At 45.3% G+C, this 24821-nt stretch overlaps 1 protein-coding gene across 1 annotated transcript in view; it reads right to left on the bottom strand.

Moving 5' to 3' along the window:
- The window catches only part of WDR19 (WD repeat domain 19), a 97860-nt gene extending 74668 nt beyond the window's left edge, over positions 1–23192 (bottom strand). The window contains exons 1-7 of the mRNA XM_068278460.1: positions 23096–23192; positions 18191–18282; positions 14027–14092; positions 12749–12874; positions 12127–12242; positions 9732–9847; positions 6770–6850 (exon numbers count right to left, since the gene is read on the bottom strand). Of these exons, the coding sequence (XP_068134561.1) occupies positions 6770–6850; positions 9732–9847; positions 12127–12242; positions 12749–12874; positions 14027–14092; positions 18191–18282; positions 23096–23101 (603 nt within the window). The 5' untranslated portion in view covers positions 23102–23192. The remainder of the gene's footprint in view (positions 1–6769; positions 6851–9731; positions 9848–12126; positions 12243–12748; positions 12875–14026; positions 14093–18190; positions 18283–23095) is intronic.
- Positions 23193–24821: the final 1629 nt, after the last annotated feature.

Here is a 24821-nt window from a genome sequence, read left to right as displayed (position 1 = left end):
CACAGCATCGGAGAGGACATGAGACAACGTGAATCAGGCGGCTGGCTTGTGCTCTAGCGTTTGAGACAGCCGAGAGCCAGTGACGCTGAATTTGCCACCGCCTGAGGAGCTGGTTGAGCGGGGGGAGAGGGAGGGGGGATTGAGGCCGGACCCCAGCTACTGTACTTGTGGGCATTCCCCTACTCCACACTGCTAGCAGCCTGGGGAGAACACTGAGGTGTTTTTTAAATCGTTCTGTGTTTTTACTAAAAAGTATGTGCAGCATCGGGGAGAGGACATGAGACAACGTGAATCAGGCAGCAGGCTTGTGCTCTAGCGTTTGAGACAGCCGAGAGCCAGTGAAGTTGAATTTGCCACCGCCTGAGGAGCTGGTTGAGCAAAGCACGCTGCCACCCCCACTTAAGGTTTGCGAAAGCCCGGGAGCCAGCTGCATCTGGGGGGGTCGAGGGTGAGTTGCACACCCTCCCCACCAGCCTGACCACCTCCCCACTAGCCCACCCGCCTAATCACCACCCCACTAGCCCACCAGCCTAATCACCACCCCACTAGCTCACCAGCCTGACCACTAGCCCACCAGCCTGACAACTCACCCCACTAGCCCACCAGCCTGACCACCTCCCCACTAGCCCACCAGCCTGACCACCTCCCCACTAGCCTACCAGCCCAATCACCACCCCACTAGCCCACCAGCCTGACCACCTCCCCACTAGCCTACCAGCCCAATCACCACCCCACTAGCTCACCAGCCTGACCACCTCCCCACTAGCCTACCAGCCTGACCACCTCCCCACCAGCCTAATCACCACCCCACTAGCTCACCAGCCTGACCACTAGCCCACCAGCCTGACCACTAGCCCACCAGCCTGACAACCCACCCCACTAGCCTGACCACTAGCCCACCAGCCCAATCACCACCCCACTAGCTCACCAACCTGACCACTAGCCCACCAGCCCAATCACCACCCCACTAGCTCACCAGCCTGACCACCTCCCCACTAGCCCACAAGCCTGACCACCTCCCCAATAGCCCACAAGCCTGACCACCTCCCCAATAGCCCACAAGCCTGACCACCTCCCCAATAGCCCACCAACCTGACCACCCACCCCACTAGCCCACCAGCCTGACCACCTCCCCACTAGCCACCAGCCTGACCACAAGCCTACCCTGGACCTACCTACCCACTTACTCAACCCACCAGCCTGACTTACCCACCCACACCACTTCGGTGTTACCCTTCTTTTCCACCCAGCATGACCTTAGGGCCCTTTTCCACTACCTGCGATCCGCTTCAGAAAGCGGATCGCAGCCATTTTGATGACCACCGTGATAACATGTAAATCGCGGTGCTCATTTCCCACTAGCATGCGTCGTATTTTTCTGAATCACAATTGTCGGGCGATCGTGATCCGTTCCCAGCAGCTATATGGAGCAATCACGGGTAGTGTAAATTGTAGGTTGCGTGATCGCAGCGCATTTGCGATCGCACTACCTAGTGGAAAAGGGCCCTTACTTCCCCACCCGGCTACTTTTTCATGCCACCCGGCTGAAAAAAAATTCTGGGGAGAACACTGGACATTATCCCTTCCATCCTTCCAGAACCTGTATGAGTCAAAACCAATTCCAGGTACAACACCCCCGTTTCTACTTGGCGAAATACATTATTCTTATTCTGATACGTTCCTGCTGCTGTCCTGTGACAGCGTACAAGAGAAAAAGGCATTCCCGGTGTCCCTTTAGATCTGCATGCCAACTCTAGTCCCTGTTAATCTCTGTGTATCAGTCTTTCCCTGTTCACATCTAAAGGATTACAGGGGAAACCTCTATGAAAGTGCCTTGTTCTTGCACATCGTCTTTTATTTATTATTTGATGTCCCACCCAGCAGTACATCGGTACCGATGGTGTGAATAGTAGTCAGACACTGCGGCTCTCCCTATTGGCTGTTTGCTAGTTACCGACAGCACCATGCTGGAGGTAAAATACTAGACATCTCACTTGGTTAGAGAGAGAGAGAAGAAGGTTGCAGCACAAGCTCTCCTTTATTTTTGGAGCAAATTTTAGTTTACAGCATCATTTTCGACCTTCCCAGGTCTTTATCAAGCTTGATAAAGACCTGGGTAGGTCGAAACTGTTGCTGTAAACTAAAATTTGCTCAAAAAATAAAAGAGAGCTTGTGCTGCAACCTTCTGCTCTTTTGTTTAAATTGGTGGAGGTGAGGAACCCGCCAGTTGCGTGCACTTATCAACGTGTAAACAGTGGTGCTGTCGTGCCCTTGTGGAATATATATATATATATATATATATATATATATAGATAGATATATATAGATATAGATAGATAGATATATACACACACGGTGTACAAAATAAAAGTTTTGGGTGGAGTTGGACTTTAATGCAAACATAATTTCCTAGGGAAATAAAGTTAGTTGCCCACCAAAGAAGAGGGAAGCCTCTGGATGCATGAGAGGATTCCCATGTCCTCCTTGAGACCATCACTGCTGCCTGGGACCCTCTTCTAGTTTGTGGCTGTGCGTATAAGCATTGCCATAATGCACATGCGTGAGTATGGCTGTGACTGGCTAGTAGAACGAAAGCAAAGCTTCTCTCTACTCTGGTGAGTATCTATCTTTTTTCCCTAGGAAATTAAATATTTTCTTTAAAGAGGAACTGAACGGTGGAAATGAAATCCCAGTGTGAAGCTGATGGCAAGTTGGCCAGAGAAAACTCAGTCCTCTGAGGGGAAAAAGTCCTGCTGCCAATGGAAATCCAGCCAAAAGGGTCAAACCCCTCCCACTCAGTGACATGAAACCCCTTCCACTCAGGAACTTTAAGCCTTGTACACATGCCTGACTTAAAAAGAGGAACTGTAACCAAGGATTAAACTTAAAGGACAACTGTAGTGAGAGGTATACGGGGGTTGCCATATTTATTCCCTTTTGAACAATACCAGTTGCCTGGCAGCCCTGATGGTCTATTGGGCTGCAGCAATGTCTGAATAGAACCAGAAACAAGCATGTGGCTAATCTTGTCAGATCTGACAATAATGTCAGAAACACCTGATCTGCTGCATGCTTGTTCAGGATCTATGGATGAAAGTATTAAAGGCAGAGGATCAGCAGAATAGCCAGGCAACCGGTATTGCTTAAAAGGAAATAAATATGGCAGCCTCCATATTTATCTTGCTATTTTCCTCATAACATATCCATCCTCGGCCCTGTGCATGCACGAACAAGCATATACAGAAAAATATGCATATATATCTTTTCTCCTGTGCAAATAGAATATATCACATTTTTCTTTATCGGTACAATCAGCAGTAATGATTGCCTTTGCCTCCATTGCCTTTCTAAGTAAACCTTAGTAGGCCCCATGCTTCCGCATATCAATGGACTTTTCACACCTCTCCTATTAGATTCACAAGGCCAGCATTTGCTTTTGTCTACCCCCCACTGATAAACAACAACAATCAAAGGAAGAGCTTACTTAACCCATTCCTTCACAAAGAGCAATGTTAATCTATACAGCCAGCTTCTTACTATCTCTCAGGCCATTGAGAGCTGCATCTCACATTGGGAAAAAACAAGCTCATTTGCTGGAATCTCTAGGGATTTTAAATAAAACGCACAGAGGTAAAAAAGGCGGCCAGGCCCATAAAAAGTGCCACACTCAGACTCAGTCCAACTTCAGGGACCCAGGTCCATTCAAGGGAAAGAACTTTCCAGCGATCTCCAGTGATGTTTACTGGAAATCAGAGGCTGAAAGTAGCAGAAGTTACCATGTCCCTAGTCAGAGATGCAGTAACACCCCGGCAGTGAACCCAGTCGCCATTGCTAAGCCCCATGCAGTCACGGCATTGCTCTGCAATGCCCGCTCTATAAACAATAAGACAGCCATTATTGCGGACCTTATTCAGACATGCGATTTTTCATGCATCACAGAAACCTGGATTGATGCCAATGCGGGCCCCACATTGGAAGCAACCATCCCATACAATTACTCAGTCCTAAGTGAGGGAAGACGAGACCGCAGAGGAGGGGGTGTAGCAATTTGTGGCAAAACAACTCTGCAGCTCAGAGCCCTGAATGTTGGCTCAACAAAGTCCTTTGAATGTATAGGTGCCCAGATCTCAGCTGGTAAAGGCTTCAAAATTTTAGTGGTTTATCGTCCCCCCGGAGATGCTGACCCTTTCCTACAGGAATTCCCAGAACTTCTGGCCATGCTGACTCTGTCTTATCCGAGATGGATCATCCTTGGTGACTTCAACGTCCGGGCTGATAACACTCAATCACAAGATGCAAATGAACTAATAAATCTCATGGGTGGACTAGGCTTCACACAAGTTGTAAAATCAGCTACCCACAGAGGAGGGCATACGCTAGACTTACTGTTCCACCTTGGAATGGACATTAGTAACATAACAGTAACCCCAGTGGTGTGGTCAGATCATCACATAATACAGTTTACTATTGAACATCACCCTATCAAGCAGCTCCCTAAAGAAACAATCAAAACCCGTCCCCTGAGTAAATTAACACCGGAGAGGATAACTGCCAACCTGGATTTTACAAATCTGCTCCACAGTCAAATGGACCCAAACACTCTAGTAACCCAGTACAACACCACGATATATGAAACACTTGACAGTATTGCCCCATGGCGCACCAAATCAGCAACCAAAAAGCAGAAAGCTAATTGGTTTGACAAAACCATCATGGATCTAAAAAAGAAAGGACGCAGACTAGAAAGACAGTGGCGTAAATCAGGGTCTGAGGAGCACAAATCTAGCCTAGTTCAACACCTCAGACAATACCAACAAGCAATAACCAAGAAAAAATCAGACTTTATCTCGCACAAAATATCTACAGCCAACAACAGAGCTGCTCAACTCTTCCACACAGTGGAATCACTCTGCAATCCTTCCTGCCTAAAAGCCCCAACCACATACTCCAGGGAAAGGTGTGAAGAATTCTCTGCCTTCTTCACAAACAAGGTGTCTACCATCCGTGCCAGCATTACACCAACTACATCAATTGACCACTGGACGTTGCATATGCCTACTACCGTACCACCATGGCAAGTCTTTGACACTCTGAGTGTAGAAGATTTTGGAATTCTCATTCAAAGTCTCCGCCCCACTACCTGCGACCTGGATCCTGGCCCAACTGGATCCTTAATGCAGTGCCCAGAGCTGATCAGGCCAGCACTTCACAAAATCACTCAGTGCTCCTTGCAAAGTGGTCTTTTCCCAGAAGAACTAAAGAAAGCAATCATAAAACCCCTCCTGAAGAAACCATCACTAGATCCTGATTCTGTAACCAACTACAGACCTGTGGCGAACTTACCATTCCTATCAAAAGTTATCGAGAAAGCAGTCGCCAACCAGCTAGAAGCCAGGCTTACAGATAACAACATCTTTGATACTTTTCAGTCAGGATTCAGGAAAAGGCACAGCACTGAAACAGCATTAGTCCGAGTAATGAATGATCTACTTACTGCAAGGGACAAGGGTGATTGCTCAGTTCTGATTCTTCTTGACTTGTCAGCAGCATTTGATACTGTGGATCATGAAATTCTTATCCAGCGACTGAAGAATTACTGTGGCCTAAGGGGTACTGTTCTTAGATGGTTTCAGACCTTCCTATGTGGCAGGACACAGCAAGTATGTCTGGGCACACACTACTCTAATCCAGTGCCACTTGCCTATGGAGTTCCACAGGGTTCTGTACTATCACCATTACTCTTTGCAGCCTACATGCTCCCACTGGGCAAAATAATCCAGAACTATGGCCTAGGATACCATTGTTATGCAGATGACACACAACTGTATCTGTCCTTCAAGCCTGGCACCCAAGACCCATCAGCATCCATAAATGCGTGTCTAGTGGATTTACAAAATTGGATGAACACCAGCTGGCTGAGGCTGAACTCTGACAAAACAGAGGTGTTGGTGGTAGGTGGTCCACACATGATGGATAAAGTTCAAAACGCTCACCACCTCAAACTAGCAATTGGGGGAGATACTGTACAGTATAAAGACTCTGTGCGAAACCTTGGGGTGATCCTGGATGGAAATCTAAAACTCAAACAGCAGGTATCAGCTGTCGTCAAGTCTTCCTTCTTCCATCTAAGAAATATAGCGAAAATCAAACACCTTATCCCAGCTGAAGACCTACCTGCCCTGGTTCATGCATTTGTATCCTCCCGCCTAGACTACTGCAACGCCCTGTTCATCGGATCTACAGATAAGGCTCTGCGCCCCTTACAGCTAGTACAGAATGCTGCAGCCAGACTCCTAGCCAATGCCCCCCGCAGCTCACACATCACCCCAGTACTGCAAACTCTTCACTGGTTGCCAGTAAAATGGAGAATAAATTTTAAGATCTGCCTGCTGACATTCAAGGCTCTACATGACATGGGACCCAAATACATAGCGGATCTATTGGAACTTTATGCCCCTTCACGCACCCTCCGCTCTGCCAACAAGATGAAGCTGGTTATTCCCAGGATACACTTAACATTTGGTGCTCGGGCCTTTTCCTACGCAGCCCCTACTCTATGGAACTCACTTCCACAATCAGTACGAGAGGCTCCTTCTCTGGACAGCTTTAAAAAAAGGCTAAAAACTCACCTCTTTTCCCGAGCCTTTGAGACTGCATAATGCAGGGTCGCAGCGCTTTGAGTCCCCAGGGAGAAAAGCGCTATATAAATATTATTGTTATTGTTATTGTTGTTAATGAAGATGTATGGAAGTGCCAGCTTGGATCTTACTGTGCTTTCTCCTTGTGATGATCGTTCATCTGTCTTCATCACAGAGAACTGGATGTCGCTGGGTTCCATTCTTACCGAGGTCTGTAATCCAAGAATATCATTTGTTTATGCAACATTTCCATGCTACTGGTATAGGTTTTTGTGGTTCTTGAAAAGAAACTCAATTGGTTTAAAATAGTAAAAGTAAACATGCCCTTAGGAAATTGTAGTGACACTTTTTTTTATCATATGTGCTATCTTTTACCATAGTGTAGTGTTAAAAATACCTTTGCAACTGCCCCAGGTCCCATCCAGTGAGGAGCCATTTCAGTATTTCCCTGTAAGCTGAAACTCCAGCTAATGAAGTATGTCCCCGACCATGTTCCTTGATAAAGTATGGGGGGAAGGGAAGGGGGCTCTGACCAAAAACTACACAGGGACCCCTCCTCCCCAACCTAGAACCTTATATCTTATGTAGTATTAGATGCCAAACCATCCCCAAGATAGTAGCCCATTTGTTCCTTCACCCCACCAGAAAGATAGTATCAGCGTGTCCCTCGGGGATCCAGAGAAAGAGGAGCAGTATGTGGTCCCAGTGTGAAGTCAAACTTCATTCTTTCTAGGCAAGACAACATTCAACAATCTCCCCATCAGGGAACAAAGACTAACCAGACAGTAATTTTCGGTTAATTTTGACCTGAGAGGTCCTTTGAACTGCCTTTAAATTTGCTAACAAGACCAGATCAATGTACTTTGGGGGTTCTTAAAGTGTACGAGAGCTGACAATAGCAAAAAAGATTATACATACCTGGGGTTTCCAGCCCCATCCGCTCTGATCACTCCCACGTCGCCGCCGTCCTCCGCTGCCCGCAGCTTCGGGAACTGGCTCCCGTCACTTCATCAGTCGGAGCCAGTCTACGCAGGAGAAGTGAGCCTTCTACGTATCTCTCCAGCGGCTGCTGGAGAGATACACAAACAGCACACTTCTCTTACGCTAGACTGGCTCCGACTGACGGAAGTGTGGGGACCCGGTTCCCAAAGCTGCAGGCAGCGGAGGACGGCGGTGGCGTGGGAGTGATCGGAGCGGATGGAGCTGGAAGCCCCAGGTATGTATAATATTTTTTTCTTTTGTCAGCTCCCTTTAAGGCTGGTGAACAAGATGCAATTTTCCCATCAGATTGACGGGTCAATTGATAATTTGCGGTTTGTCCAATCTGATCCTGATCGAGAACAGGATCGATTTTCAGATCAGTACTGCACAAAAAAAATCCAATTCTTGATCAGGAGCAAATTGGTCATGCCGGAAATTATGGATTGACCCGTCGATCTGACGGGAAAATTGCATTGTGTTTACCAGCCATAAACAATAATTTGGCTATATTGTCTTTTTCTGATTGCTATATAGTCTTCAGTAATGAGCCTATTGTACTTATAGGAAACCTTAATTGAATAGGAAATTGGCTCGTTACTTACCTGGGGCTTCTTCCAGCCCCCTGAAATCTTCCTGGTTCCTCTGCTCCCCCGGTGTCACCCTCTGAACGCTGGATGCGAGGCCCCATGCTGGGTACCTTCTTCAATGTGTTGCCGTAGCCGTGATTGCTCTGCATTTGCGCAGTAAGAAAGAACTGCTAATGCACATGCACAGAACGCTCCTGGGTATGGGAGTGCGATAGAGGAGGTGTGGCTGCTGGCCGTGCATGCGCAGTGGCCCGTGTATCGCTGAAAAGGGCTGGAAATAACCAGGTAAGTGACCAGGCAATTTTTCTTTTAGTTAATTGTCACTAAGCTGCGAGTTGTTAAAACAGCTGAAGCCATTATCGGCACTGAACTACCATTACTGGATCTTTTGAATAAGACTTGCTGTATGAGAAGGGCCAAAAACATTATCAAGGACAACACTCACCATGGAAATGCCTTGTTTGAGCTCCTTCCATAAGGTAAACGTCTTAGCTCAATCCGCATACAAACAAACAGACTGAAAACAACTTTTTCCCCATCCACCATAAACTTGATGAACTCTGAATCCTCTCTGTAATAATTATCACTGTGTACAAATTGTTTAACTATCTGTAATACCTGGCATACTCATTTCTTCTGTTTCTACCTTTGCAACAATCACTATGTTCCCTATATGCATCATGGGGTTGTCATGAAAAGTAATTTTGTTGTGTTACACAATGACAATAAAGTGCTTGAATCTTAAGCTGGTCACCTGTTGATATTTTGTTTTTTTTTGTGTGAGCTAAAATCATTAAAGTAATAATATAATCATATATTGGACAGTCATTGAGAAAGTAAAGCCATTTACTGTTATCACCCATGCAAGCTATTCTTTGGGAATAATTGAACTTGCATCTCCCAGTTTAACCTCTTCTCTCCCTGCACCACTTGTCACATGACTGCAGAATGCCAGTAACAGTTTGTTCAGCAGCATTAACATAAAGGCCCCCCCCCCCCACCAATTCCTCCAGCCGAGAGAGAGAGAGAGAGAGAGAGAGAGAGAGAGAGAGAGAGAGAGAGAGAGAGAAAGAAAGAAAGAGAGAGAGACAGAGAGAGAGAGAGAAAGAGATCATGTCTGCTGTATTTTAAGATAGTTCAACCACATTTTCACATTTTAAAGGCAAAATGTTTTATACTGGTATTTGAACAATTTAATATAGGTTCAAAACCCGATTTGGAGTGCGTAAATAGCGTGTTTTGAATTAGTGTGAAATACTTTTGCTTTGCTCTTGCTGCAACCTAGTATATAAATATGTAGCATTCATATGTATATGCAGTAATGATGCTTACATATACATTTTTAGCAGCAAAAGGAATAAAAAACAAAATTCACTGTACAATCTATTTAAGGGTGACTCTGTTTTTATTTCACATGAAATTCAGTGATTGACGACTGATCCACGAGACGTGGTCATAGTTGGTTCTACATATCAGCTGTCCCAGCAGACTATTCTCCTGAAGATCTCTGACTCCTGATACATACCTGTCTGATTGTGTCTCCATCCTGGTTGCTGATAGTGATCATCTTATCTTCCCCACCCAGGGCAAGCAAACTCTGTGAGCTCCAGCAGCCACAAGTAATGCGCCGGGTGTGCTTCCCTGCAGAGACAGCAATACAGAAGGTGACCTCTAAAGCAAGTGCACCATTTATGAGAGTTCAAATTAACATAAAAATGACACAGCTGTGATCAGTCCTAGTGCTAGGTACACAGGATGAGATTTTCTGGCAGATCTACCGACAGATCGATTAATTCCTACCTGTCAGATCTGATTTCTGATCGATTTTCCATAACAGTGAATGGAAAGTCAATCGGAAAATCAGATTGGTAATTTGGAAATAATCGATCTGGCAGGAAATCTGCCAGAAATTCTGATCGTGAGTACCTAGCATAGGCTCATACACATGTACCAAGAATCTGTCCAACTATCTTCCAAACTTGTCTTTTGGAAGATAAGTTGGGTGTGTGTACGGCTGGCAAACAACCAGATGGCCAACTGATAACAGGTTGTTTGCCAGATCCAACCGAAGGCTCAATCTGCCCAACTATCATGCAGGTTGGAACGTATGTACAAGTCTTTTGAATAACTATGTTGTTTTTGAATGCGGACATATTGTGCAGTCTGTCATTTAGTTGCACGTATAGTATTTAAGTGAGTTGGTTGGGGTGTGTGTACGTACTTGTCAGGTAAACAACTTGTTGTGCATTTGGTCAGGTTGAGCGGTTGGTTGTGCGTTAAGTTGGACGTGTGTATGAGCGTGTAGACTTTTTGCCTAGATCACCAAAAACACCCCTTTCACTTCACTGACAATAAAGATTTTGTGCAGGCCCATAGCAGTTCATCTTCACAATCCTCCGGCAAACTAGAATTTGGGGGTATTCAGTCATTTTTACCAAGAGGGGTTTTAATTGATATCTTGGAGGCACAGAGTTTCCTAAGGTTGATGTTGAAAATGAGGGACAGATGAGGATATGTGGCTGTGAGTTTTGGTCCTGCCCTAAACTGATGAGAATAAGATGAAGAGGAGATGGATCAGTATGGCCGGCCTGAGCCCTACTTGTTACATCTTAACAATCTACCTATGAAAAGATATAAGAGAATTTGTTCATCCACCTAATGAAACAAAGCCAGGACTTCTAATCTGGATGCTGTAGAATTTTTTTAGCATAGGGATTAGTGCATAATTTGCAAATGATTTGTATTTAAGGTGAGTATTTTAGCCCCTGGGGGGATCTGCACGCCTTTGTTTTGCAGCCTTGGAGCGCTGTCAATTGTTTGCTGTCTCTTGAAATCCTATATTCAACATGGGATGCATTGACATGTCAGTTTTCTGCGTTGCGTGAATCAGACAAGCTTTATCCGTTTTCACACGAAATGCGACCGAGTCTAAAATCATTTGAATAAATTATCTTATAGCCTCCCTGAAAACTCATCTAGAATATTTGTTAAAGAGGAACTCCAGTGAAAATAATGTAATAAAGTGCTTCATTTTTACAATAATTATGTATAAATGATTTAGTCAGTGTTTGCCCATTGTAAAATATTTTAAATCCCTGATTTATATTCTGACATTTATCACATGGTGACATTTTTACTGCTGGCAAGTGATGTAGCTGCTGCTTGCTGTTTTGGCAGTTGGAAACAGCTGTAAACTGCTATTTCCCACAATGCAACAGGGTTCACAGACAGGAAACTGCCAAGAGTATGTACTCAGAATTTCTTTGTGGGAGGGGTTTCACCACAATATCAGCCATACAGCGCCCCCTGATGGTCTGTTTGGGAAAAGGAATAGATTTCTCATGTAAAAGGGGGTATCAGCTACTGATTGGGATAAAGTTTAATTTTTGGTCGGAGTTTCTCTTTAAAGACCTGGCTCTGGGCACTGGGTCTCGAGAATACCAGGCCAAGCTTGATACGACTATGAATTTATACAGTTCTTCCACACATTGCTGCTTTTCCTCCTTCTTTAGGTTTTCTAATTTCAAGCAGTAACACATGTAATAAACATATTATAAGTATGCATGTTCTATGCACCTGAGATGTGCAGCACTCTACACAAATCTGTAGACCGCTTACAGTCATTTGTTCGTGATAAGATTCAATGGGCGTGATTCACTAAGACAAATAGCACGCCTTATCAAAGTTAACACACCGTATCAGAGTAGCATAGCGAGCGCTACGAACCCGCAGGGGCTCAGGGCAGGACGAGTGGATTGCCAATTAGCAGGCATAAGTTCATAGCGCTCACTATGCTACTCTGATAAGGCGTGTTAACTTTGATAAGGCGTGCTATTTGTCTTAGTGAATCAAGCCCAATGTCTATACGTACTATGACAATAAAAAGCCATTATAAATTCACAAGATTTCTGAGATCTTACCAAGGACAGGCACCTTCCTAGAGGTCTGGAGATTATAAATTAGTAAATTCCCTTTAGATGTTCCTACAGCCAGCAGTGAGCCAGTCTTGGACCACAGCAGATAAGACATCTGATCTCTGGTATGAAAGAAGAAAATATGTTTTGTTAATTTTTAAATCACATGTCATTTGCCTGGTTGCTTTAAATACTTTTTGGCTTCAATCATGACCTTCCAACAGGCATGCAGATAACGGAGTTAGTTTGAGTCAAACACCAGATGAGTGTACTGCTTCCGAGTTGTGATTCAGAAGATATTATAGGTAGAGAGTGAATGAGATTGGTTCACAGTGATCACGGCATCAGGAGCCATTGAAATTGGCTCTTGTCCGGCTCACAGAGCTCTGCTGTCATACCAACAGGCAGTAGCAGTTGCCTAATTGAAATCCACAACCTGGCAGGGATAACAGGTCCCAAACAGGGCATAGATTTCAGTAAGCACAGCCTGGAAGTAGTTAACACAGGACTCAACTTACAAACAAATTCAACTTACAATCTCTCAGAACGGAACATGTTTGTAAGCAGGGGACTGCCTGTACAAGAAAGCTAACAGTAATATGCAGGAAACAGAAGAGAAATATCTCACCTCATACCGCTGTCCAACGGGCTTGTTTTACATATATTTGTGTCCCACATGTATATGGAACTAGACTTATCAGCCACAATGGCCAGAGTGTTCCCATCCTTGTCCCAGTCCATAGACAAACATGCACTAAGGAAACAGAAAAGTTAACATGATAAAGTTGAATACAAAATTAAAAATATCTCCACCTCTCAGCTGACAGGCCCAGCTTAAAGAAAATCTGTAATGAAAAAACTCCCCTGGGGGGTACTCACCTCCAGTGGGGAAGCCTTCTGGATCCTATTGAGGCTTCCCCGTCCTCCTCGGTCCCACGGCGGCAGAGAAAATCCTCCCGGAGCGGCGGCGATGTAAATATTTACCTTTTTAGCTCCAGTGCAGGCGCAGTATCCGCTCTTCCCACAGAGATGGGCGAAAATAGCCGATCTCCATCGGGCCGCTCTACTGCGCAGGTGCAAGTCGCCTGCGCAGTAGAGCAGACCCGACGGAGATCGGTTATTTTTGCCTATCTCCTTCAGAAGAGCCGCAACAGCGCCCCTGCTGGAGCCCGAAAAGGTAAATATTGCACAGGCTGACAGATTTGTCTCCTGTGCGTTCCGGGAGCTGCAGCGAGACCACCGCGGGACACAGGAGGATGGGGGAAGCCTCGATAGGGTCCAGAAGCTTCCCCCTACTGAGGTGAGTACCCCCAGGGAACTTTTTTTCAGTACAGGTTTTCTTTAGAGCAAACCTGTGTCAAATATGTGGCATATACACTATTCTATATGTACAGTGCTGCCTTATAATTATTCATACCCCTGGCAAATTTTGACTTAAAGTTACTTTTATTCGACCAGCAAGTAATTTTTGACAGGAAATGTCTCCCAAAAGATAATAAGACGATGTACAAGAGGCATTATTGTGGGAGAAAAATCTCAAGTTTTATTTACTTTATTTGAGCAAAAAGTGTCCAGTCCAACATTATTCATACCCTTCTCAATAATCAATAGAAAAGCCTTTCCTTGTGTCCTGTGCATGAGTTCAGGTCCACTTTAAAAAACAATCAGCGGCCATGTCAATGTTCCTTATCAGCCAAAAGCCATTCCATTGCGCGCTGTCCCTCTACACCCACCCAAAGCATCAGAAGCATCGCTCTGCTGTAGAAGAATGATGCATCAGTCGCTCAAAGAACTGAATCCCGATTTCTCTGGGTGGCGAGCTTTGTGTGTGTGTGTAGCAGCCCGCATAGAGCAGTAGCATTCTGCTTGTGAGCTGCCATAAAAGAAAAAAAAAAAAAACACTCACCCAGGCAAGTTAATTTCATCTTTCTTTTGTCCATGACGATCAAAGATTTTCACAGTGTTATCCGCACTGGAGAAACATGAAAATGAAAATGTATATTCTTAACTTTGAAAATGTCAATCTCCCACACTAATATTATTCACACTAATATTTTAAAGGATACCCGAGGTGAGAGTAATATGAAGGCTACCATATTTATCACCTTGTAAACAATACAGTTTCCTGGCAGTCCAGTTGATCTTCTGGCATACAAAGTGTCAAAACCTTGGAACAAACATATGGCTAATCCGGTAAAAACCAAGTCAGCTGAGTCAGAATACCTGATCTGCATATGCTTGTTCAGGGTCTATGGCTAAATGTATTAGAGACAGAGGATCAGGAGAACTGCCAGGCAACTGGTATTGTTAAAGGGAACCAGAGACGAAGCACCCTTATGTATTTTACCATATAGATCAGTGGGAACATTAGAGAAAACACCTACCTTGCTTTCTGTTTCATTCTGCACTGCACAGCTTGCTTCTAATCAGCCCTAATAAAATCCATGACTGAGCATTCAGTCTGGCTTTGCTCATGAGTATTTATAGCTCAGTCTGTGTTCTCTCATGTCTTTTCAAGTGCAAGCCTTCCCCCTGCTGGCTCTACTCAGGAATCATTATAGCAAAGCCAGACTGAATGCTCAGTCGGGGATTTTATCAGGGCTGATTAGAAGCAGGCTGAGCAGTGCAGAATGAAACTGAAAGCAAGGTAGGTGTTTTCTCTCATGTTCCCACTGATCTATATGGTAAAATACATGAGGGTGCTTCGTCTCTGGTTCACTTTAAAAAGGAAATAAATATGGCTGCTTACATATCCTTTTCACCTCGGGTTCCCTTTAAGATCAAGGCAGGTGATGGTCAGTTGATTAACTGTCCAACTTTTCATAGATAAAGTTGCACCATTTCCTCTGAGCTATTATGTCCAGCTGCCTCCACAAGTACAGGGTTGGTGCAGAAGCATATGGGAACAAGCGTACACCAGCCAGATGCAACACTAAAGGGAATCTGAACTTTATTTCCTTTCAAACAATGCAAATTACCTGGCTGTCCTGCTGATCTGCTGCCTCTGAAAGGCCCTACCCACGGAAAGATATGTCATTTTGACAGAGGATCATTCGTTTTATGCCGTCGTGAAAATTAAGTAAACAACGGTTAAAGACAGCAAAAGAACTGCGACTATTGTTCGTTTTGAAAGACCATTATGATGGATCACATCACTAACGATTGTTCAAATTTTTATGCAAGAGAACAGAGGCGCCAAAAGGATAAAAGGAAGCTAAATGAGTCTTAAAACCAAAATTCTTGGTAAATAGAGGAGGTTGTGGTGGACTTACTTCTTCCAAGTAGACACACAACGACTGCAGTAAAGACAGTCAATATATTTTATTTATGAACTCCAAATATGCAACGTGTTTCACAGGTTTGATCCCGCTTCATCAAGCAATAACAACAGAGCAATAGCATATGTGGTCAGTAGAAGAGCCAGGCACCTCTGTCCACCACTACCTCCTCTATTTACCAAGAATTTGGTTTTTAAGCTCATTTAGCTTCCTTTTATCCTTTTGGCGCCTCTGTTCTCCTGCATAATATTGAGTCCACCCTGGGAGGAGGGTTGAACATGGGAAGACTGGCCAGGGGGGAAGGGGGGAGATTTCCCCCTAGGCTGCCTCTCATTTATTGATTTAGGGCTGGTACATTGCCTGGTGCATTCATATTTTTGTAGAAGGTGAACCACTAGGCTGGCTGAGGGAAATAAACCCCCAATTACAGAGCAATTAGAGGGCGGGCAAGCTGGTAAATATACACAGCATGATGCAGAGCAGAGGCTTGCCTGCAGGGTCCATGGGAAAAAATCTGTCTGGTCTCTCACCATTGTTAAAATTACGGCAGGTGCACATCTACATAAGGTATCGTCTAGGTTGAAAAGTTTTCGACAGTCCCTAGACTCCAGAAGGGCTGCTGGTAGAGGAACGATGAAAGCAATGGAAACCCCGGCCGTTGTAACTCAAAATTTATTACATGTCCCCTGGTGCCAGCGCATTTATACTTTACCTGTCACCCTATCTCTGAGTGTTCTTGCTGTATTTCCCACATGACTACTGGCATATAGCATGTGCAGTACGTGTGTGATGTCTGGGCTGCCGTGGAAACGGCCTCTAGTTTGTGTTTTCCCTCCAGGCCAAGAGGTCCCAGTCCTCCTCTGGGGTTGAGCCCCCTTTTTTCTCATCTACAGAGAGCGACTTCTTATTCTTGAGTGGGGTCAGGAAAATCTCCCCACCTGCCTTTACAGTGGTTGCCTAATGGTAACCCTGGTTTGTTATTAATATTTACTCTATCTAGTAACCATTTACCAGTACATATTACACTATTAGGGCTCTTGGTGTTCCTTGTTTTTATCTCGTTCAAATTTTTGCTAAAGTAGTGGGACTTCAGCAAAAATTTACTAAATTATTGTTTGCATCCCATCGTTTGCATCAGGCCTTTTACAGTTTTGATAGATAGATCAGGGAACAAGCGTTTGAAAGCGGAGTTCCCCGATCTTATCTTTCCGTAGGTACTTAGCTTGATACTTAAAGCCATACATCCTGAACAAGCATGCAGATTAGATTTTCTGAACAAAGTCTTACCCATTTAGGTGCATGCTTGTTTCTGGCTAATGATTCAGACACTACTACAGCCAACGAGATCAGCAAGACTGACAGGCAACAGACATTCTTTTACCCCTTGCGTACCAGCGGTCTCTGGCCCCTGAAGGACCAGAGATTGCTGGTACCAAAAACCACAGCTAACCGACGAATCGCCGCACGGACCTCTCGCCTCTCACCGCAGGCCCCAAACTCTGCCATCGCTATGACGGCAGAGCTCTGTAAGGCGGTCAGGAGCCGATTTCATTGATTCCTGTGATTGGCTCACAGTGATCATGGGGTCAGGAGCCAATGAAATCGGCTCCTGACCGACTCACAGAGCTCTGCTGGCATACCAACAGCAGAGCAAGAGAGCTGCAACAGGGAAAGAGCGACACGATATGCAGTTGCGATGAGAGTGGCAACAACGCGTGGTGGCAGTGAGTGAAATCTACACCCTGGCAGGAATAACAGCTCCCAAACATGGTGGCTGCATGGTGTAATGGTTAAGGGCTCTGCCTCTGACACAGGAGACCAGGGTTCGAATCTCGGCTCTGCCTGTTCAGTAAGCCAGCACCTATTCAGTAGGAGACCTTAGGCGAGTCTCCCTAACACTGCTACTACCTATAGAGCACGTCCTAGTGGCTGCAGCTCTGGCGCTTTGAGTCCGCCAGGAGAAAAGCGCGATATAAATGTTATTTGTCTTGTCAAACAGGTTAAGCATTCTGCATAATAAACAGCCTAGGCTAAGCCTTAGTGGGAAAGTGGGGCTACATACCAATAAACAGCAATGTATAGCTATAGTAAAGGTAGCCATACACTGGTCGATTTGCCATCAGATTCGACCAACAGATAGATCCCTCTCTGATCGAATCTGATCAGAGAGGGATCGTATGGCCACCTTTACTGCAAACAGATTGTGAACCGATTTCAGCCTGAAACCGTTCACAATCTGTTGTGGTGGTGGTGGTGGTGCTGCCGCCGCTCCCCCCACCCGCAATCATTACCTGCTCCGCCGGCGCGACTCCAGTCCCCAGGTCTCTGCGGTCTTCTCCGTTCTGGTCTCCAGGTCCAGCATGCTTTACTTCTTCCTGCCCGGCAGGAAGTTTAAACAGTAGAGCGCCCTACTGGATCAAGATTCGGCGTGTAGCGCGAACGATTGGTAGCAGATTCGATCCCAGTGATCGAATCTGCTGTCGAAACGGCGGCAAATCGGGCCAGTGTATGGCCAGCTTAAGTGTTGGTAATGTTGAAACCAGGATATTTAACATAAAAGTAAGTATCCTGAATAATTTACTGCATTAAACTACACGTCATGACAGTTTCTCTTCAAGAGGAGATAAATAAAGCAGCCTCCATTTCTCCTCGCTGCAGGTTTCCTTTAAAATTACTAAAAAGTGAAAACATATTGTACAGTAAAGCTATATTTTATCATCCCCCACCCTCAGCAGGCCTCTGTTATGCAGTCACATCAGGGGAAGACAACATTATGATAATTATTTGCTTACCCTGTAACCACAATGTAATTTCCTAATGTTTTCTGCCATACATACTGAATGGGATGCCCAAGCAAGCTCTTTTCAGCCAAAGAAAACACCCGCTGTAAAACAAAGCAAGAATGTTTTAAGAAGAGAACACAAATATATACAGGGAGTGCAGAATGATTAGGCAAGTTGTATTTTTGAGGAATAATTTTATTATTGAACAACAACCATGTTCTCAATGAACCCAAAAAACTCATTAATATCAAAGCTGAATATTTTTGAAAGTAGTTTTTAGTTTGTTTTTAGTTTTAGCTATTTTAGAGGGATATCTGTGTGTGCAGGTGACTATTACTTTGCATAATTTATTAGGCAACTTAACAAAAAAACAAATATATACCCATTTCAATTATTTATTTTTACCAGTGAAACCAATATAACATCTCAACATTCACAAATATACATTTCTGACATTCAAAAACAAAAACAAATCAGTGACCAATATAGCCACCTTTCTTTGCAAGGACACTCAAAAGCCTGCCATCCATGGATTCTGTCAGTGTTTTGATCTGTTCACCATCAACATTGCGTGCAGCAGCAACCACAGCCTCCCAGACACTGTTCAGAGAGGTGTACTGTTTTCCCTCCTTGTAAATCTCACATTTTATGATGGACCACAGGTTCTCAATGGGGTTCAGATCTGGTGAACAAGGAGGCCATGTCATTAGTTTTTCTTCTTTTATACCCTTTCTTGCCAGTCACGCTGTGGAGTACTTGGATGCGTGTGATGGAGCATTGTCCTGCATGAAAATCATGTTTTTCTTGAAGGGTGCAAACTTCTTCCTGTACCACTGCTTGAAGAAGGTGTCTTCCAGAAACTGGCAGTAGGACTGGGAGTTGAGCTTGACTCCATCCTCAACCTGAAAAGGCCCCACAAGCTCATCTTTGATGATACCGGCCCAAACCAGTACTCCACCTCCACCTTGCTGGCGTCTGAGTTGGACTGGAGCTCTCTGCCCTTTACCAATCCAGCCACGGGCCCATCCATCTGGCCCATCAAGACTCACTCTCATTTCATCAGTCCATAAAACTTTAGAAAAATCAGTCTTGAGATATTTCTTGGCCCAGTCTTGAGGTTTCAGCATGTGTGTCTTGTTCAGTGGTGGTCGTCTTTCAGCCTTTCTTACCTTGGCCATGTCTCGAAGTATTGCACACCTTGTGCTTTTGGGCACTCCAGTGATGTTGCAGCTCTGAAATATGGCCAAACTGGTGGCAAGTGGCATCTTGGCAGCTGCACGCTTGACTTTTCTCAGTTCATGGGCAGTTATTTTGCGCCTTGGTTTTTCCACACGCTTCTTGCGACCCTGTTGACTATTTTGAATGAAACGCTTGATTGTTCGATGATCACGCTTCAGAAGCTTTGCAATTTTAAGAGTGCTGCATCCCTCTGCAAGATATCTCACTATTTTTGACTTTTCTGAGCCTGTCAAGTCCTTCTTTTGACCCATTTTGCCAAAGGAAAGGAAGTTGCCTAATAATTATGCACACCTGATATAGGGTGTTGTTATCATTAGACCACACCCCTTCTCATTACAGAGATGCACATCACCTAATATGCTTAATTGGTAGTAGGCTTTCGAGCCTATACAGCTTGGAGTAAGACAACATGCATAAAGAGGATGATGTGGTCAAAATACTAATTTGCCTAATAATTCTGCACTTCCTGTACTGGCGATGCAAAATGTCTCTTTGAAAGTAAAGCAAATACAATATACAGTACACAATCCCCACCCCCCCTTCCCCACCTACCAGAAATAGAAAAGTATCTTGTTTCTGCAAGTCTGATTATTCTCAGCAACATCTCATAAATAAGTGTGCTTAACAGATACCTCTGCCTCCCCAAAAATTGAAAAAGCGCCCTCCGTTACTCTGTACCGATCTTCCGAAGCTACTTTCTGGTTGGAAGAATCTGTGAAGACGCTGGCCGTCGATGTGTGTCTTTGATCGCTCCCCCACTGCTGGGAGCGCTCTGCGCATGCGCACTACGTCACAACTTGTTAGTAGTGGAAACCTACAGGAGCTCCAGAGCAAAGATTATAAATGAAACCCTGACTACTTAAGCTGCGCACACATGCACTATTTGTGGCACCCGTCAGGATCGAGTTTGATCTTGTAGTTGACACAGCAGGAAATAAGCTATACCAGATCGATGCAAGGGTCAATGTTGTGAATATGATGGAATGGCTTTCTGGCAAGCCAAGTAAGGATGGGAACAATACACATGGGGGACACCTAAACACTTGCTGGAATTGAACCTGTTTGGGTGGGCTCGGCTGAGTTCTGCCTAGCGTGTGTACAGGCATCAAACATACGGTAGATAGAGTAACCCCAAGTCAGCCAAGAATCTAGTGTACAGGTGTCCTCCAATGACACAACCGTGTGTTATTCTTCTTACCATGCTGAACAGAAGCCACGGCACTAGTCTAGTTTAGGGGAACCAGCAGGAAACATCATAGGGAACAGTGATCCAATCACAGCACCCTCTACAGTACGAAGCTTTCTGATTGGCCAAATAGCGTAGGTGTAGTTTATTACAACCTATCTGAAACCTAGCAGTTCACCTAATTACGTTAGTGGAGTTTCCCTATAAGGTTTCCTGCTGGGAAACCTAAGCAAGACTAGCACCAAAGCCACACCGTAATGTGAAGCCCTCCTCCCCCTTCTTAACAAGAGAACGCATCACCCAGCTGTAGCATAAGGCCGTATCTGTATGAGCTTGTGTATGGAACTGTTCCCCTGGGTTTAGATTAGTCCATTTTCAAGATGCATACATACATAATCCTGCAACAACTTAAATTTTTTTGCCTCTCACTGACTATTACTTGCCACTTGATTTTCTTTTGAAAAAAATTCCCAAAAACAGAGAGATGGACCGGTGTAGTGAAAAATTTTGCTACCCATCATATTTTGCAACTTGCCATAGAGGACAGTGTATGACGGTGTAGGCGTGGATCCTCTCTGTTAACACGCCTGTAATTTTTTGCAACCACAGATCCCATTGAGCTAGAAGGGGGATTGTTCCCTCCAGGGGGGGTTATTAGTTGAGCAAGAGGGGGGATTGTTCCCTCGGGGGGTGGGGGGTTATTAGTTGAGCAAGAGGGGGGATTGTTCCCTCCAGGGGGGGTTATTAGTTGAGCAAGAGGGGGGATTGTTCCCTCCAGGGGGGGGGGGGTTATTAGTTGAGCAAGAGGGGGGATTGTTCCCTCCAGGGGGGTTATTAGTTGAGCAAGAGGGGGGATTGTTCCCTCAGGGGGGGGGGGTTATTAGTTTAGCAAGAGGGGAGGGTTCTGTGTGAGAATAGGGTTTGGTTGGGTTGCATTTTCTGATACAGATAGGTTGCAAAATCTGATAAAGTTGCAAAAAATGTCACCACACCGGCACTAGATGACAAATGGCTCAGGGGGTATAGGTGTACACGCTGTGCCTCCAGATAAGCTTAACCAGTAGGAACAAAAAAGGAGAAAAAAAGGAGAGGAGATCCAGGCACCAGCTCTGCAGTAGAAACACCTTTTATAGCATCCCCAGCGTCCCCATACACACAGTGAAAGAAAGCCTGACAGCCGTTTTGCAGGCTTCAAAGGCCCGCTTCTTCAGAGGCTATTACATAGCCTCTGAAGAAGCGGGCCTTTTGCCCGGATCTCCTCTCCTTTTTTGTTCCTACTGATTTTCTTTTGAGTTTGGGTTTAAAGTTAGTGTAAAGCTTTGTACGCATGCTAGAGTGTTATCAGCTGAGGCAGCCATTCAGGCCTACTTATGCCAAGAATGTAGCATGTATATGGCAACCCTGATCTCTGGAAAAATCCAAAGTACCGGATAATCTTGAGCGAGCACAGGCTGAGATCATTTTGGTAATATGTGTCCTCCACCCTCCTCCACAGCAACAGAATATGTCGCCTCTAGGGTAGCGTTGTCTGTACAGCACTCGGCCCCAAACTAGCACCTGAATAATCCTGTCCCAATTCCTGCAGGCAACAGAAATTGTGTGCGCGCACCTTTGAAGTTATTAAATAATACCTTAGCCCAAAAGAAAAGAGAGCACGTAGAGCAGGCATGTGTAGTGGACTATCTTCATGCCCTCCGTTACTCTGTGCTGACCTTCCGAAGCTACTTTCTGGTCAGGAGGGTCGGTGAATACTGCGCAGGTGCTACCCGGTGATGGGTGCCCTTGATCGCACGTCCACCGCCGGGAGCTCTCTATGCATGCGCACTATGTAGTTGTGACATAGTGCGCATGTGCAGTGCATTCCTGGCAGCAGGTGTGCAATCAAGGACGCATGTCGCTGGCCAGCGCCTGTGCAGTCTTCACCAACCCTCCCGACTAGGAAGTAGCTTCAGAGGGTCAGTACATAGTAACGGAACACAGCGGATTCAGTTTCAAAGGACCCTCAGAGCCAGAAGACCAGACAGCCAATGTGCATTGTTCATAAAGAAATAAAAATGACAGCCTTTTTATTCCTTTGCACTTTAGGTGTGCTTTAAGTAAGCCTCTACTACTCAGTATTGTGTGTACTACGGTAGTAATGGGGTTGTAGCTGAGATGTGAAACAGATTGCTTAAGAAGGACCTTATATTACATATAGGCTGGTAAGAATATTCCAAAGTTTCAAGCTGGTATTTCTGCATGTGTGACCAACTGGCCATCATAGCCCAGAGCGTATAAATCAGAGGAGACCTATGTACATATATAGATGGTCTAGCAGTGGCCACGGGCAGCATCATTACGTATGTGTGGCTGCACCTAGCAACAGACAGTGAGCCCGGAATCGTGTTATCTGGAAGGCGACGATAAGCAGCCTGTTCTGTGCATAAATAGGCAGCTATATAGATAAGCAGAGCAGTAGCAGCATTTTCCCAATTTTCCGGCCTCCTTACCTTCATTCTGTAGAATCCCACTCTATAGCGCACTGCGCATGTGCGTACCCCGGGCAACAGCGATCTACAGAGCGTCACATATTCCCATGGTAACCTAACAGCCAATCCAAGCAAGCAACGTCACCACCAATGAAGCCCTACGCTTGACAGACTACAAACTACTAGAGCTGCTAAAACAGTTCCTAAGTTGTCTCCATAAGAGTTCGAAACTTTCACAATAGCGGCCATTTTTCTGAAGACATGTAATAAACCCGTACTGCTACAATGCTTTCAGAACGCGCAGCCGCAGATATTTCCACAGGCAGTTCAGAAGAATGCAGCAGCCAGCTATTGTTCATAGATCACCTGGAAAGACTTCTAGAATACCCGTCCAGCCGAACTTCTTAATGTTCTGGGTTCCAGAATTACAATATTGGCTCTTCTTTTACTGCAAAGGTTCTGGGCACCAGGACTCCGGGGTAATGTTCTTGGTAAAGCCTAGATAAATGTGCTGGATTCTAGGATTTCTGAATAAATGTTCTGGATACTGGGACTACTAGGTTCATTTTTTGGGTACCAATAGCTCTGGGTAAACGTGCTGGCTCCTAGGACTGCATAAATGTTCTGGGTCCTGGGACATCTGGGTACATGCCAGAGTAGGATCAGCCACCAGGCAACCTATGCAGGAGCTTTGCGCTTAGGTGGAGTCAAGGGGCACACCTGCCACCTTCTTTGACCTCTCTTCAGTTTAGCAGAAGGAGGGCCCCAAATCTAGTACCTTGCCTAATCCCCATTATGCGCCATGCATATTATTCAGCCGCCGGTGAGCTGGGCGCAGGGCAAGTTGAATGATGGCTCACCCTCCTGCTGCTCAAATCCACAGCTGCGCTAAATACTATTCCCGCTCAGTCCTAACAACAAGGAGGGAGATGTAATTCATGGTAGGACTGTTGCCGGAATCCTGAATTACCCCCGCGCACTATAGCATTACTGTTATCGCGGCACCTAGTTTGGGCGCTGAGCGCCCGAAACCACCTGCATGTCCATTACATCTCAATCCATCTCTGGTACATGCATTGGGTATTGATGCTTCTGAGCAAATATTCTTAGTACTGGGACTTCTGGGTAAATTGTCAGCTCTGGCAGATTAGGAGGGAGTTGCTCCTGAAGTAATTAGTGAAGATTAATCTTCTGCTTTAACCTATTATAAATATTATCACTGGAGCCTTCTAATATGATAGTGTTGGCCTACATTAGGCCAGCTCCAGGACCATTTTCCAGATCGCTCAGAAGTAGACAAAAAGACATTTAGAATGGACCTATGTCTTACTGTGCTGCATTTAATGAAGCAGGTTGTTTAGGCGCGCTCACGCATGGCTGCGTATCGTCTGAGTGGGTGCTGTTCTAACTGCAATGTTATAGTCCGCAGCCTGCGCATGGTTAATTCAAGGTGCAAACAATAGCCGGATGTCCAGGAGTACCGTCAGCAGGTGGAGAGAATTTGCAACTGGAGCAAGGAGAACAGGCTGGTGCTCAACACTGCAAAAACCGTTGAACTAATCATTGACTTCAGGAAGTCTGCTCCTACCCCACCTCCATTTATATTGACGGCACTGAGGTAGCCAGAGTGCCCTGCGCCCGGCTTCTGGGTACTACCATCTCCAGTGATCTCAGCTGGAAGCCCAACATCACCGCCACCCAACGGAAAGCCCAGCAGAGACTCTTCTTCCTCCGCCAGCTGAGAAAG

The sequence above is a fragment of the Hyperolius riggenbachi genome, chromosome 1 (genome assembly GCF_040937935.1).
Source record: "Hyperolius riggenbachi isolate aHypRig1 chromosome 1, aHypRig1.pri, whole genome shotgun sequence".
In the NCBI taxonomy this organism is placed as follows: Eukaryota; Metazoa; Chordata; class Amphibia; order Anura; family Hyperoliidae; genus Hyperolius; species Hyperolius riggenbachi.
The sequence above is the reverse complement of the archived record's forward strand: the minus strand, read 5'-3'. Positions and strand labels throughout refer to the sequence as shown.